This window comes from Aulonocara sp. 'chitande type north' Nkhata Bay, linkage group LG20, assembly GCF_057382095.1.
Source record: "Aulonocara sp. 'chitande type north' Nkhata Bay isolate Kocher_YH1m ecotype deep benthic linkage group LG20, A_spYH_male_GT1.1, whole genome shotgun sequence".
Classification (NCBI taxonomy): domain Eukaryota; kingdom Metazoa; phylum Chordata; class Actinopteri; order Cichliformes; family Cichlidae; genus Aulonocara; species Aulonocara sp. 'chitande type north' Nkhata Bay.
The window spans coordinates 27,376,469-27,389,900 of record NC_141363.1 but is presented as its reverse complement, the minus strand read 5'-3'; the positions used below and the strand labels follow the sequence as shown (position 1 = coordinate 27,389,900).

The 13,432-nt window shown below is 40.2% G+C and overlaps 1 protein-coding gene across 4 annotated transcripts in view; it reads right to left on the bottom strand.

Annotated features, from left to right (window-relative positions):
* Positions 1-13,432, bottom strand: part of vps13d (vacuolar protein sorting 13 homolog D) — a 72,562-nt gene that overhangs the window by 6,903 nt on the left and 52,227 nt on the right. For all 4 annotated transcript variants that reach the window (XM_086278725.1, XM_086278728.1, XM_086278726.1 and 1 more), the window contains 7 exons: positions 8,348-8,452; positions 7,047-7,196; positions 4,852-5,001; positions 4,578-4,674; positions 4,351-4,499; positions 2,706-2,840; positions 869-1,036 (listed from right to left, as the gene is read on the bottom strand). In XM_086278725.1, coding sequence (XP_086134851.1) covers positions 869-1,036; positions 2,706-2,840; positions 4,351-4,499; positions 4,578-4,674; positions 4,852-5,001; positions 7,047-7,196; positions 8,348-8,452 — 954 coding nt within the window. The remainder of the gene's footprint in view (positions 1-868; positions 1,037-2,705; positions 2,841-4,350; positions 4,500-4,577; positions 4,675-4,851; positions 5,002-7,046; positions 7,197-8,347; positions 8,453-13,432) is intronic.

Below are 13,432 nucleotides of genomic sequence, written 5' to 3'. Positions count from 1 at the left end.
TCCAGAAAGACATACTGATCGACCAGGGCACATCGTTCATGTCTCGCACAAGTGAAATGTCACAGCTTGATGCGTAGCCCATGCCCTGGGTTGACGAGCTCACGGACCGGTTAGGCACTGCTCACTTTTTTTTACAACACTGGATTTAACCAAGGAATACTGGCACATTCCCTTGTCTCTGCAGTCTAAGGAAAAAAATGGCCTTCTCTACTCCATATGGTTTGTACAAATTTTTCACACCTCCTTTTGGCTTGTTCGGAGCCCCAGCCACTTTCCAACAGCTCATGAACCAGGTGCTACGTCCACAAGGTGAATATGCTGCCACCGAATTTGAATCATCCACAGTGACACCTGGGCGGAGCTTGATTAAATGATTAAATCATTTCAGATTTAATCTACTATAATCTTAGAATATTTAATCAACAAAAACGAATTAAAAGAATTTAGATGCCTAAATTATGACTAAAACTAAATGACGATTTGCTGTCATTGGCTGGACATTATACACCTAAACAACAAAACTTACTTAACTCTTCTAATGTCTATGTATATATTTGAGGCTTTATGTATATTTTTGATCATGTGTGGATTTGCAGAAAATCCTAAATAAATTTGAAGTTGTGTATCCGAATCTTGTTTTTTTTAATCTCATTAGAGATGCTGCACAATCATTCTAACCTGGAAAAAGAAAGTTAAAAGAAATGATTAAAAGATGACATTCATACCTAATGACCAGGGTATATAAACTATATAAAAATATCACAGAAATACAGAATTCCCTGAATTTTGGGGGTGAATAAAGTTTATCTGATTTTAACCAAACCTAAAAAGTGAGAGGCACCGTGAAACAAACCTAAGATATACATACCTTGGCTGCAGAGTTGGACACACCGTGGGTTACACTGCGTATGAGACCACCCACATTGCCATGTTTGAAGAGTTCAGTCATGCCCTCAGAGACGTCATTTAGGAGGCCCATGGGGTTCCCCAGGAAGTCCACAGACCCAAGTATCTGAGCCGCTTGACTGATGAGCTCCTACATAAAGACAACACTGCACTGTAAGGCTCTGACACAAGCTACACTGTCTACCACAGCACATGACATAGTTGTCTATGTGATAACTTATAGTGGATTTAAAAACATTTTTTTATAAACACTTTAACAGCTTAGAATTGTTGCAGTTTTAATTTTTTTATATATTTTTTGTTGTTCTACTAAATTCTTCTAAATGAAATCTCTGTTGACATGTAGTACTGTGCAAAATTCCTGAGCCCACCACATTTCTTTATAGTTTGCTATGAAAATGGGATATAATAGCTGCAGCCTTTCATTGAAGAAGAAAAAAAAAAAAAAAAAAAAAAAAAAAAAAAAATATATATATATATATATATATATATATATATATATATATATATATATATATATATATATATATATATATATGAATAAAAATGCAGTATATAAGGCAAGAACAGAAGTTGTACAATTTCACAAAGCTTGAAAGTCTATATTTGGTATTTTTCAACACAGCCTGAACTGTCTTAGGCAGCTTGGGATGGGAATAAGAATTGATAAGAATGTAGTTATTCCATTATCATTATTACTTATCGATTCTCATTTGCTACATTTTGAGAGTCACCACTGAGACATTACATTAATGCAAATTAATTACATGCTGTGGGTCAAATGTTTGTCCATGTTGGAGGGATTTACCTTCTTTGTTGCTATCAGCGTTGGGATCATTACTCAAAAAAGTATTACACAGAACACTTTTCTTAAAAGTAATGCAGGATAATACTTTGCTACACTATTCATTACAATACTACTGCATTTATCTGTAAAATGACCTAAAACATATTGCCTCATAATTACCATTTCATATAAACCTGAAGTTACAGTTCCACACAACAACACAAATCCCTGTTTACCATTGTTCAACTGTTCTATTTATGGTGGTGTAGATCAGCTGATAGGCTGTGGTGATGGTTGCAGTAGGAATTGTCCATCATCTAGTAGATCTTCAGAGGGTACTTCACGTGGTCTTGGTAACCGGCTATGGAGGGTCCAAGTTTCCAGCTTTGCCATAATCCTATCTTTCAGGTCAGCACCTCTCACACTCAACACTCCTTCTTCCTTCATACTTGGGGTTTGGTACCAAATGTCAGATGGGGGTTATGATATCTCCCCTCTGACCTGTCGTCCTTGGTGTAGCATTTTTGTTGTACCTCGTCAGTCTCTTACAGTGAGAGCAGTTACCTTCTTCTGAATGTTGGAACACTGAGCTACTAGTTGTTTTGCCATCAAACTGGATGCTGGATATCGAAGATTCCATAGGTCCCTCATCATGTTCATGTGACCACTTCCACTGGAGTTACTTGTATAGTAGTGTTCCAACAGTGTCCTATTCTCATCTCTTGTCTACTTGCACCTTCTTGCTCCAGAAGCTCACTTCTCATCAGTGTGTCCTGGTTCCTCAACACCTGACGCGGGACATTATTAATCTGGGCGACGTCTGAGCCGGTATGGCTTCAGTCTCTCGCTCATATCAGAGGTAGGATTGGTTAGCATGGGAGTTCTAGCCTAGGGACCCTTACTTGATACAGACATTCTTACCACTATGCTAAGCACGCGCACACACACACACACACACACACACACACACACACACACACACACACACACACACGTATATAAAGCCTGTTACCTCTCTAAAGTGCTTAAGGATGTCATTGATGATGATCTCCTGTGTTTCATAGGGATGCACTCTTGTGAATGGGTACATGTTGATGACTGCATCTTCAAAGCGAACTAGAGGAAAGCCCAGGGTACCTTTCAGGGCCTAAAATGACCAAAAAAAAGGAAAAGAAAAACAAATCATGTAATAATATGAGGCAGTAGCATGGCAGCTCTCAGATACTTGAATTGTTTTATGCCACAAATGCAGAGTGCCTGCAAAGTCAGGCTTTAACCACATTAGAATAGAATAGAATAATCCTTTAATTGTCCCACATGGGGAAATTTGGGTGTAACAGCAGCAAGAAAGACACATATACAAACAAACAGTACACATGACAAAGAACAGAAACATGCACAATTTTTACATATTTACATGAAGGACAATGGTTACCAAGAGTACTGTACCGTTATTAAATTAAATAATTAAATACAGATAAGAGGCAAACACTGTTTATAGTGTGAATCGGTTGATAAAATAGTGCAAGTTACAGCGCTGATGTAAACATCTATGTTTGTTGGGAGTGGTGGTCTGAAACAAAAGGCAGCCTCAGGGGCCCACGGACAGCCTGATACAAAACAGCTTGGTAAAAAAATATGTTGCCGTCCATCTCTCCCTAGTAACAACTATATGGGAAGTAATGTGTTTTTTACGATAAATCTCCCATTTGGACGTTGGTTAGTCAGTGGCTTGGCTGCTTGGATTGCCAGGTGTACCTGTGTAGTGCTTTAGCTAGCAGCTGTCTGACTTCACCTCGGCTAACTGTCAATGATCTGGACCTTTTAACAACGTTTGGGTTTTTGGCGCCATTTGGTACTATTTTAACAGATTTATCTAATCAGCAGATATGCACAGGTGTGTGTGTGTGTGTGTGTGTGTGTGTGTGTGTGTGCATGTGTTGCATCAAGCAGTTTATAGATGCCCCTTGGTAAATGAGCTACCAACTGTTAGCTGATAACGTAGCACTCCATATCGAGCTCCAGATGTACTCTCCAGGCTCCAAAACCCAATATGGTGACAGCTTTAAAATAAATTAATTAATAATCGGCAAAGTCACAATTTTATGGTGTGAAAACCAGCTGATCACACATAACATTATAAGTATTTAAGTATTTAATGTAAGAAATGAAAAGCACTGATCTCCTGTGACAGAATACGATGTTCTGGTTGGAAACCTTGTGTCCTAGTATTCATGTGGATATCTCCCACCTAAATATTGCTGCTGTTGGCAGCACGAGTGAGAGCTACACAGAACTGGTGCCTGTCTACTGTTATATCAATCCTTTAAGATTTCATCTGCCCTACAAAGACGTTTTCAACTTTAAACAATTAATTTAGCTTTATTATTTATAAAGATCCAAGCTACTCCAATTTTTATACTTGGTTAGGTTAATTAAATTGTATTTACATGTAAACAGCATATTAAGGAAAAGAAGAAAATATTCTCAAAATGCTGAGCAACTGCTTTAAGAAAATAAAACTTTTGAGTGGTCTTTGAGTGTCTACCATTAAGCTTTGGTTTTTGGACATGTTGCTCTCTATCAAAGGCACCGCCACTTTGCATTATCAGAATGATTTCAAGCTTGGTTATAAAAAAAGATCAGTGTCTGGTTACCTTGAGTTCAGCAGGCAGCTTGTGAGAGGTGAAGACACTCAGTTTGACCTGAGGAAGGCTGATCTTCAAATTCTCAAAGTAGTACCGTTTGTGAGGTCCAGTGTCCTCGTTGGGCTTGTCACGGAGGTTTTCATCCAACTTCTCCAGCTCTGGATAAGGATAAAAATGATCAGTTTTGCGGTGAGCCTCTTACCACTATTAACAATGATGCTGAAACAAAGACCCACCAGCATCTGTCTGTCCATATCCAACGAAACTGAGCAGCTTGAGCAGCAACTTCTCCTCAATTATGACAGTGAAGCGACGAGCTGTCACCATCAGGTGCTGCGTATATATCATGGTTACATCTTTAGTCACAAGATTCTGGTACAACAAAGCTATATGTTTTCTAAAAAAAAATATCAAGATTAAGTTAAAAAATATACTTTATGACAGTTTCATCAGTTTACTTTTCTACAGTCCCCAGTGATCACCTGTGATGGAGCACTGTGTGGTACTCACCTTGTAGAGGTCAGTAAGCATGAGGCTGCTAGGAACCTTGACTGAATTGACTTGCATCGCTGGGCCACTGTCACTTACACTGCTCTCACTGGAACTGGGAGTCACACACAGCATGACAGGATGAGTGGTACCCAAGAGCTGATTATCCACCTGATAACCACAATGTGACAGAAAGAGTATTTATAGAGTTAGCGAAACATTTACTACATAAACAAGTTCATGAGGAAAGCATTCACAGCACAGTGTCAGACTGAATACTTATGTACATATTATATTTTTATTTTCAGATTTTAATTTACAAGAATTTCAAGAAAACTTTTTCCCTTTGTCATTATAAGGTATGTGTGTAAAAATGTGAAATTAAAAAAATAAATAAATCCATTTTGGAATAATATGACAACATCTGGAAAAGGTTAAATGTTGTGAATACTTTCCAGATGCACTTATCAGACTCACAAGTACAGCAAGTTAAATAATTATTTGTAAATTTGCTCACTTACAATACAAAGATGTGAAATCTCTCATTTTTATGGCAGCTTAATTTTGATTTAAAAACATATTTCATAAAAAGTTACGAATTGATTTGTATGTCATTGAGTGAATTAAGTATTTGATGCCTAAGCTAAAATGACTTAGAAACCACAAACACAGCAATAAGATGTTTCTTGTAGGATTTTGGCTGGGGGGGTCAAAATCCTACAAGAAACATCTTATTAAACATCTAACGGCACCAAGAAACCTAAAGGAATTAGTGTTTCTGTGGAGATGGGGGATCTCCACAGAAACACTAATTCCTTTAGGTTTCTTGGTGCCGTTTGGCAACTTGAAGCTTTAGCTCCCTCCATACATTTTCTCTAGTACTGAGGTCTGGAGACTGGCTCCATGATGTTAATGTGCTTGTTATCTGGCTGTTCCTTTGTTAGGTTATGTTGTTGGTATGTTTTGGATAACCGTCATGCTGGAAGACCCATCATGACCCATCGTCAGCCCTCTGGCCGAGGGAAAGAGGTTCTCATCCAAGATTTTACCGTACACGATCCCATACATTGGCCGCTCAATACAACAAAGTCACCCTGTACCCTTAGCAGAGAAACAACTCCAAAGCATCCACGTCTGTGCTTGACTGTTATTTATATGAAGTGTTTTTCTGGATTTTTGGTTTATATTCTGTCTCTCTCCAATAAAATGAAACTACCACAAAATTTAGAGACTTTTCTTTTGTTTGTAAGTGAACTTACAAATTCAGAGGGGGATCAAACAATTTTCCTTCTTAACTTTCAGCATGTATACCACATGAATGTAAAATGAAGCATCTTTTGCATTCATTTATCTATATTATCAACCGCTCTATTCGAATTCAAGGTCATGTGGGGCTTGTGCCTATGAATGTATGTGTTAGATAGAAAGCACGGAAGCATAGAAAAAAGTGCCTGTATGAATGGCTGAATGAGGCAAGTTGTATAAAATCCTCTGAGTGCTCAGGTAGAGTAGAAAAGCAGTATATAAGAATCAGTCCATTTCCCATTTACTCCACATGGAAAGGCCCTAGTCTGGACTCTAACCCAGGACTTTCTTACTGTGAGGCAATGATGCTAACCACTGTATCATTCTGCCACCCATTTAAGCTGAAAGTACACATTTCAATAAAATCTTGGTTGCTTAATTGAAGTCATTTATGCATCTTTTAATAACATGAATTCAAATTTAAGTGATTTATGGCTCAGCTGCAGGGCAGAAGTGGAGCAGTGGGTTCAGGGTGTGGTGTCAGGGGAGGCATGAGACCTGACTGCAGAGCGGTGTCCTGTACTAGAGAGAGGAAGCTGGAAAACTGTTTTACTCTAGGGTTTTATGTAAGCTGGGTTTTATGTATTACGAAGGTGGTTTAATTCCTACTGTAAACCAGTATGTTGCCATGGTAATTTTTGCTTCCTCCCAGACTATCATACACCACAGAGGCTACAACTAAGAGAAAAAAAAAACAGATTAGTGAAACCTTGTGTTAACGTTGATAGCCAGCTTTGTGTGAAACTTATCCTGACTGTCAGTGTTGGGTAAGTGAGTCCAGATAATGGAAAGCTACCCTGAGCATGTGAAACAGTTCGTTTAAAGTAGCTCTGGAATAAACCTCACACTGCGTGGTCCTCCAATGCGTTTATTAAGTACTGTAAATATTTTCAAATGTGCAGTAAGCTCACCTGTATATTGTGGATGCTCAGCTCCAACACTTCATTGGCAGCAGTGCGAGTAAAGTGGACATCTATACCAGACAGCGTAGTAAAAACAAGCTCCTCAGGAACCTTGTTGACCAGAGACAGCCCTAGCCCCTCCTCCAAGTTCACCAACACCTGGGTATAATTACAGAGAAGAAGTGTATGATTCCTAGATGAACCATTTTAAGGTTTTCTAGAAAGCCTATTCTAACCAAGACCAGTGCAACAATGTAAAAAATTCTAGAAAATAATAAGATAATATTCATCCACACATTCACCATCTTTCTCTTATTCAGGGCAGAGTTGTAGGGCTAGGAAGAGAGAAGGCAAGACAACCCTCTCCCCACCCCATCCAGCATAACCAGGAGAACATTGAGAGATTCCCAGACACGCCAAGAGATGTAATTTCTCCAGCAGATCCAGGGGCTTTCTCCTGGTGTGACATGCTTGGAACATTTCACCCATTTCATCTTTGCCAGATTACTGAGCCACCTCAACTGGCTCCTTTCGATGTCGAGGAACGGGGGCTCTTCTCTAAGACTCTCTCAAATGACTATCTCCTCATCCTATCTCTAAGGAAGAGAGACCAGAGAGCATCACTGTAGCCATGGTCTCTTGCTCCCTTCTCCCATCAATCATGAACAAGACCCTGAGATACTTAAGCTCCTTCACATGACGCAGCAGCTCACGTGGAGGACTCCACCCTATTCCAGCTAAGGGCCATGGCCTCAAATTTGGAGGTGCTAATACTCAGGTTTTTTTTGTTTTTTGTTTTCTTTTGCCTGTCCCGTTTGGCTCTTTTGCCATCAGAATTATTGTCTAAAGGCAAAGAACGATGCCCAACAGATTTACTTTACCAAATTGACCATCCCAGCCTTGCCGTAATGGTCCATTTGATTCACCTTTTATTGTTTATTTTATTTTCACTTGCTGAATACGGGACAGACTTGACTGGGGGAAAGAAGGGGAGAAAGAAAGAGGGAAAGAGAAACAGCTCAGAAGAGGGAAGGGGGACTCATTGTTGGTACGTCACACTCTGCTGTGCTCCTATCCAGTACCATGGAACAGATTTTTCAAGGGAGGCTGTGGAGAGTGATCCCCCAGTAGTTTAAGCACAGCCTCCAGTCTTCGTTCTTAAAGATGAAGAGCTGGGAGAACATATTCACTTTTTTAAACTGTGAGAATATCTGAATCCCCAAATTGAGAAGTATATATACACTACAAATAAACACTTGAAGTGAAAGATTTTTGTTACAGCATAATAGATGCATTTCAAATGATTTTACCTCCAGCTCCTGCTCAGCCTCTCTCTTCTTCACGTCATCTTTGCCCCGATCCTGTTCTGTACTAGGTGAGCTCCTCATCATTCTCCTCTGATTGAAGTCACTGATCTGCAAAAAATGCAGTTTAAACCAAAATCAATACTGAGGAGGTTCACAGATATGAAATTCAGATATTTTCACAAGTATTTTTGGATCATTAGAGTGATAAATATCTGGTACATCATAAAAGAAGCAGTTACCAGATTTATAGTGTGTGAACAAAAAAGAAAAACCAAAGAGACTGTATATCAGATTTGGAACATCTGGAGTCAGGTCAAATATAAATGACTGAAGTAAAGACTGGAAAGCAAAAACAACTGTATTATGGAATTGCAATTTTTTTTCAACATCAAATGTGTTACTCTACCATCCCACCTTCAGTAAAAAAAAACAAAAAACACATGCTCAGATGGGTTAAAATCATTCAAGAACATTCAATTCTTTGTCCTAAGGCACGCTCACACAGGAAGTGATTTGCCTGTCGTGCATCATTTTGTTGCTCACAGTTGTTCGCTACCAGTGTTTTTAGGAATGTTAGTCAGAGGTTTCTAACTTGTTTTGTGTTGCATGCTCTGGCCCCTGGAATACATTGACAAGTCTCTAGGGTGGAAACATGAGTGAGTTGGTAGTGTACCCAAGGCTTCTGATTCACACAATTACTGGGGGGTGTCCTATTGACCATAGCATATTCAGGAGCAGGATAATGAGTCAAGACCTGCTCCCAATAACATGATCCCAAAAAGTTGATTCTGTTCATCCAGACATCTCGTTTTCAGTGGGAGAAACCTTTCGTCACTCATTCAAGTGACTTCTTCAGTCTCAGCTGACTGCAGATTTCCCCAACCTTATAAACAGTACATTTGCATAATGACTGAAACAAGCACCACTTGTGAAAAATGGGCTGTGAGGTCAGTTTCTTGATCATTATTGCGCATGAACAACCACTGGTCACTGACCACTGATCATTGGCCAATGACTAATGATCAGTGTCCATGAGTACCACAGAGAGTTCACAGAGAGTTGGGGAATGGCTGCAATCACAGCACTGCAAGATGGTGACAGATGTACCCTTAGGACCCCTCCTCGATTCAGAGATGGTCTTTCCCTTTTCATGTAAATGGCCTCTTTGACTCCCCACTCAAACCAGCGTTCCTCCCTGTCCAGGATGTGTACACCCTTATCACTGAAAGAGTGTCCACTGTGGTGAAGATAGACTGCAGAGTCCTGGCCTGACAACTTAACTCTTTTGAGTGTTGTGCCATCTGCTTCGCCAGAGGTTGTTTGGTTTCCCCGATGTATAAATTCTGGCAATTCTCCCGGCACTTAACAGTGTACAGTATACTACTCTGTTTGTGTCGGGGGACACGTCCTCCACGTCTGCAATGTTGCCGTTTCTGTGGCTGTGATCAGTTCCACTAGAGGGATTTGTTTCTGTGTCACAGCAAAGTTCAACCCTTTTGTTTTTCTCTGCTTGGATGAGTTGTCTGTTAGACATATTTTTCACCCACTTGTCCCCTTCGGTGTGGCATCCTTCTCTCTTCTGGCCGCATTGTAAGTCTCTGTTAGATCCGCTCCTCTTTCGCAAGTGGTGCTAGTTTTACTCATTGTGCAAATTTACTGTTTATAAGGCTGTGGAAACCTGCAGTCAGCTGAGACAGAAGAAGACACTTGGATGATTGACGAAACCTCCGGATGAACAGCATCAACTTTTTGGAATTTTCTTGCCTGGATGACTGAGCATTCATTAAGTCAATATCATGATGTTATAACAGTATGTTAAAGACTCAAAAAAAAAGCATACATACCAAGTTGCTTGAGAAGAGAGTACTGCACCTAATCTACAGGGTAGGCGAGTTTGCCATGTAGGGAGGAAAAGATTGATAACTCCCTGGTACGTTGTGGTTTCTAGTAAACCAGGTAAAACAACAATAAACTACAACAAACAAGCAGGTTAAACTATTGGTATGACCTTTTAAGATGAACAAAAGCTGTCAGAACGCATTTTCTTAGTTATTATTTTGAAGAGCCTGTTAGGTGAAACTGTTTGTAATTGCTGTGTTTTTTTATTTGTCTAAACCAGGGGTCAGCAACCTTTAAGACCCAAAGAGCCATTTGGCCCCAGTTTCCACGGAAAAGAAAACACTGGGAGCCGCAAATACTTTTTCACATCTAAAATGAAGATAACACTGCATACATTGTTTTTTTTACCTTTATGCTTTGTATGAACAGCTATAAAGTGTTGCTTATGAAATTCACGAAGTGCTACAAAGAAAATAAAATTTAATTCATGTAATGAACACATTTTGAACTCTTAAAAAAATTACAAAAAAGAATGACATCCAGCTGAAGGTCTCTTTTAAATGAATTAAAAGGCTGAACTTAAATTATCCATGTAGCAAACAAAAACTGAGCTGTCATTCTTATATCACCTTTGGGCTTGCTCTGAATTTTAAAAATAATTGGAAAAAAGCAACCTATCCCCACAAGCTTGTGGGGATAGGTTGATTGGATAATCCAAATTGTCACTAGGTGTGAATGTGTGAATGAATGTGAGTGCGAATGGTTGTCTGTCCCTGTGTGTTGGCCCTGTGACAGACTGGTGACCTGTCCAGGGCAGGGCTCGCAATATCGCTAGCCCGACGTCCCGGAGCTAGCGATTTTTCCAGTCGGGCTACCAAAATCTATCTCTGCCCTGCCCGTCGGGCTATTGTAGGAAGGAAAAATATATGTCAATGCTTTTGCATTCTTTCAGAAATGTAGCTGGGTAATTATGTCATTGGCATCGGTGAGCCACTGTCAATATGTGACATATTGAAATCGCGTTTCAATATGCGCTTGTTTTTTTGCTTTCACTTTGCAATCGTGCGAACTGTGTATAGAGAGCGACAGCACTGATCTGTGAGTGATGATAATTTGTGCACCAATTCCTCTGACATCGTCTTATCAATCGTTAGCTTACTATGCAAACATGACAAGTGAAATCTCCCGCAGCTTAAACATGTGAGAGGTTGATCGCGCAGAGAATCGCTGAGCGTTATGTGAGTGCGTGTGTAAAAGCAGCAGGATATATATTTTAGTTCTGCTGAGCCAAATAAGACAGGTCAGGGTGAAGAAGTGACAGCCAAAGAAAAGCTTACCACAAGCAGCTTTATGGTTTCATGGACAAAAGAATTTCTGTGGCTGCAATATGACGAGCTATATAACCAGGGGTGCACATAAGTGGTCCGCAGGTGCGCATTCGCTGTCAAAAAAAAAAAAAAAAAACGCGCACAAGATATGAACTTGCAACGCGTGTTTGCATACATAAGATTTTCTGGAGGAGGACAGACATTTGTTTAAAACTCTTAAAGATGTCGAAGAAGCTCCTTTAAGCAATTACTTTGGTGTTCCTCTACCGACAAGCGCCTTTGTTACTGGGACCAGTCATTTTAAGAAAGGCCCCCATTAGAACCCATGAGAAATGCAAGAAATGCATTATTGCTCAGTCTGCAATATCTTTCCCAGAACAAACACCAATTGCAAATAACATACTAAAAATAAACCTGAAAAATCTGTTTAGAACAGCGTACTATGTTGCAAAGAGTGAACTACCACTGGCAAAATTTAGCAGTCTTTGCAAACTTCAAAAAGCAAATGGCCTAGATCTTGGTTCCACTTGTCTCTTACCCGTGACTTCAGTGGAAATTTCAAATTCAGGATCTGACACAGACTGATTCATGTCCTACACAGTTCTTACAAGTTCATAGAAATTTCTGTTCAATTAGAACCAAGTATTTGAGTTGATGATTGTAATTTTTATACAATGTTGTAATTTGTTTTTCAACAATTTTTTGATTAATGTTTTGTTTCCTTTACAATATTATACTTTAATGTATAATATTGTAAAGGAAACAAAACATCAATCAAAAAATTGCTCTCTTTTTTATTCGGGCTACTTACATTTATTTTGGGCTACCAAAAACTGAAGAGTCCCTGCCCGAAGGGCTACCAGGAATTTTGAAATTTTGAGAACCCTGCAGGGTGTACCCCGCCTCTCGCTGGGATAGGCTCCAGCGCCCCCCGCGACCCTGAAAAGGATAAGCGGAAGCGAATGGATGGATAGATGGATGGAAAAAAGCACTATGCTGCTAAAAAATGGTTAATGTGTATGGCGGGGCGTGGCCTGCAATGCCTCTGCAGAAGAGGTGGACGCACCTGAGTATCATCCGCAATGACGCCTTGCCACCTTAAAGTCTGTGCTCTCTCTGCTGTTGTGTTATGTGTCGGGCTCTGTGCTGGAAAGCTAAAGCCAGCTGCATGTGTACAGCAACCGTGTGTGAAAAGTGGTCAATAAAGAGATGCTAAAAAGCATGTTCATGCAAACATTGTTGGGTCTGCCGTGGTATGTTTACAATGGGGCTTTTGCTCCTGAACCTCTGCGCACAGCGTCTGCAAATCGGGGCTGTATGAAGTCACTTTCATCTTTACGCAAGACTGTAAGCTGTCATCTGTGAGGCGCGAGCGGTTTTTGTTTTTAACGTAGTGGGGAATAGCTGCTCAAATACGTATGTGGATCCGAAGTCCGAATTTAGGCATACTGGCAGGCCTCGTCAGAAGTAAATGCAAATAAATCTGCCCAGGCATCATTAAATGTTCTATTTTCTTCAGATATTTTTCTTTTCTTACATTTCTCCATACTTGGCCTACCTGGGGTTGAAAGTCCCGAGTCACACTCGCGGAAGCCGGGAGTGTGACTCTTATTTTGAGCAACGAAAAATAATAAAATATCATTTTATATTTTTTCAAGATCACCATGGTAAATGGCCTGTATTTGTATAGCGCTTTACTTAGTCCCTAAGGACCCCAAAGCGCTTTACACTACATTCAGTCATCCACCCACACATTGGTGATGGCAAGCTACATTGTAGCCGCAGCTGCCCTGGGGCGCACTGACAGAGGCGAGACACTGCCGGACACTGGCGCCACCAGGCCCTCTGACCACTACCAGTAGGCAACGGGTGAAGTGTCTTGCCCAAGAACACAACAACCGAGACTGTCCAGGTCGGGGCT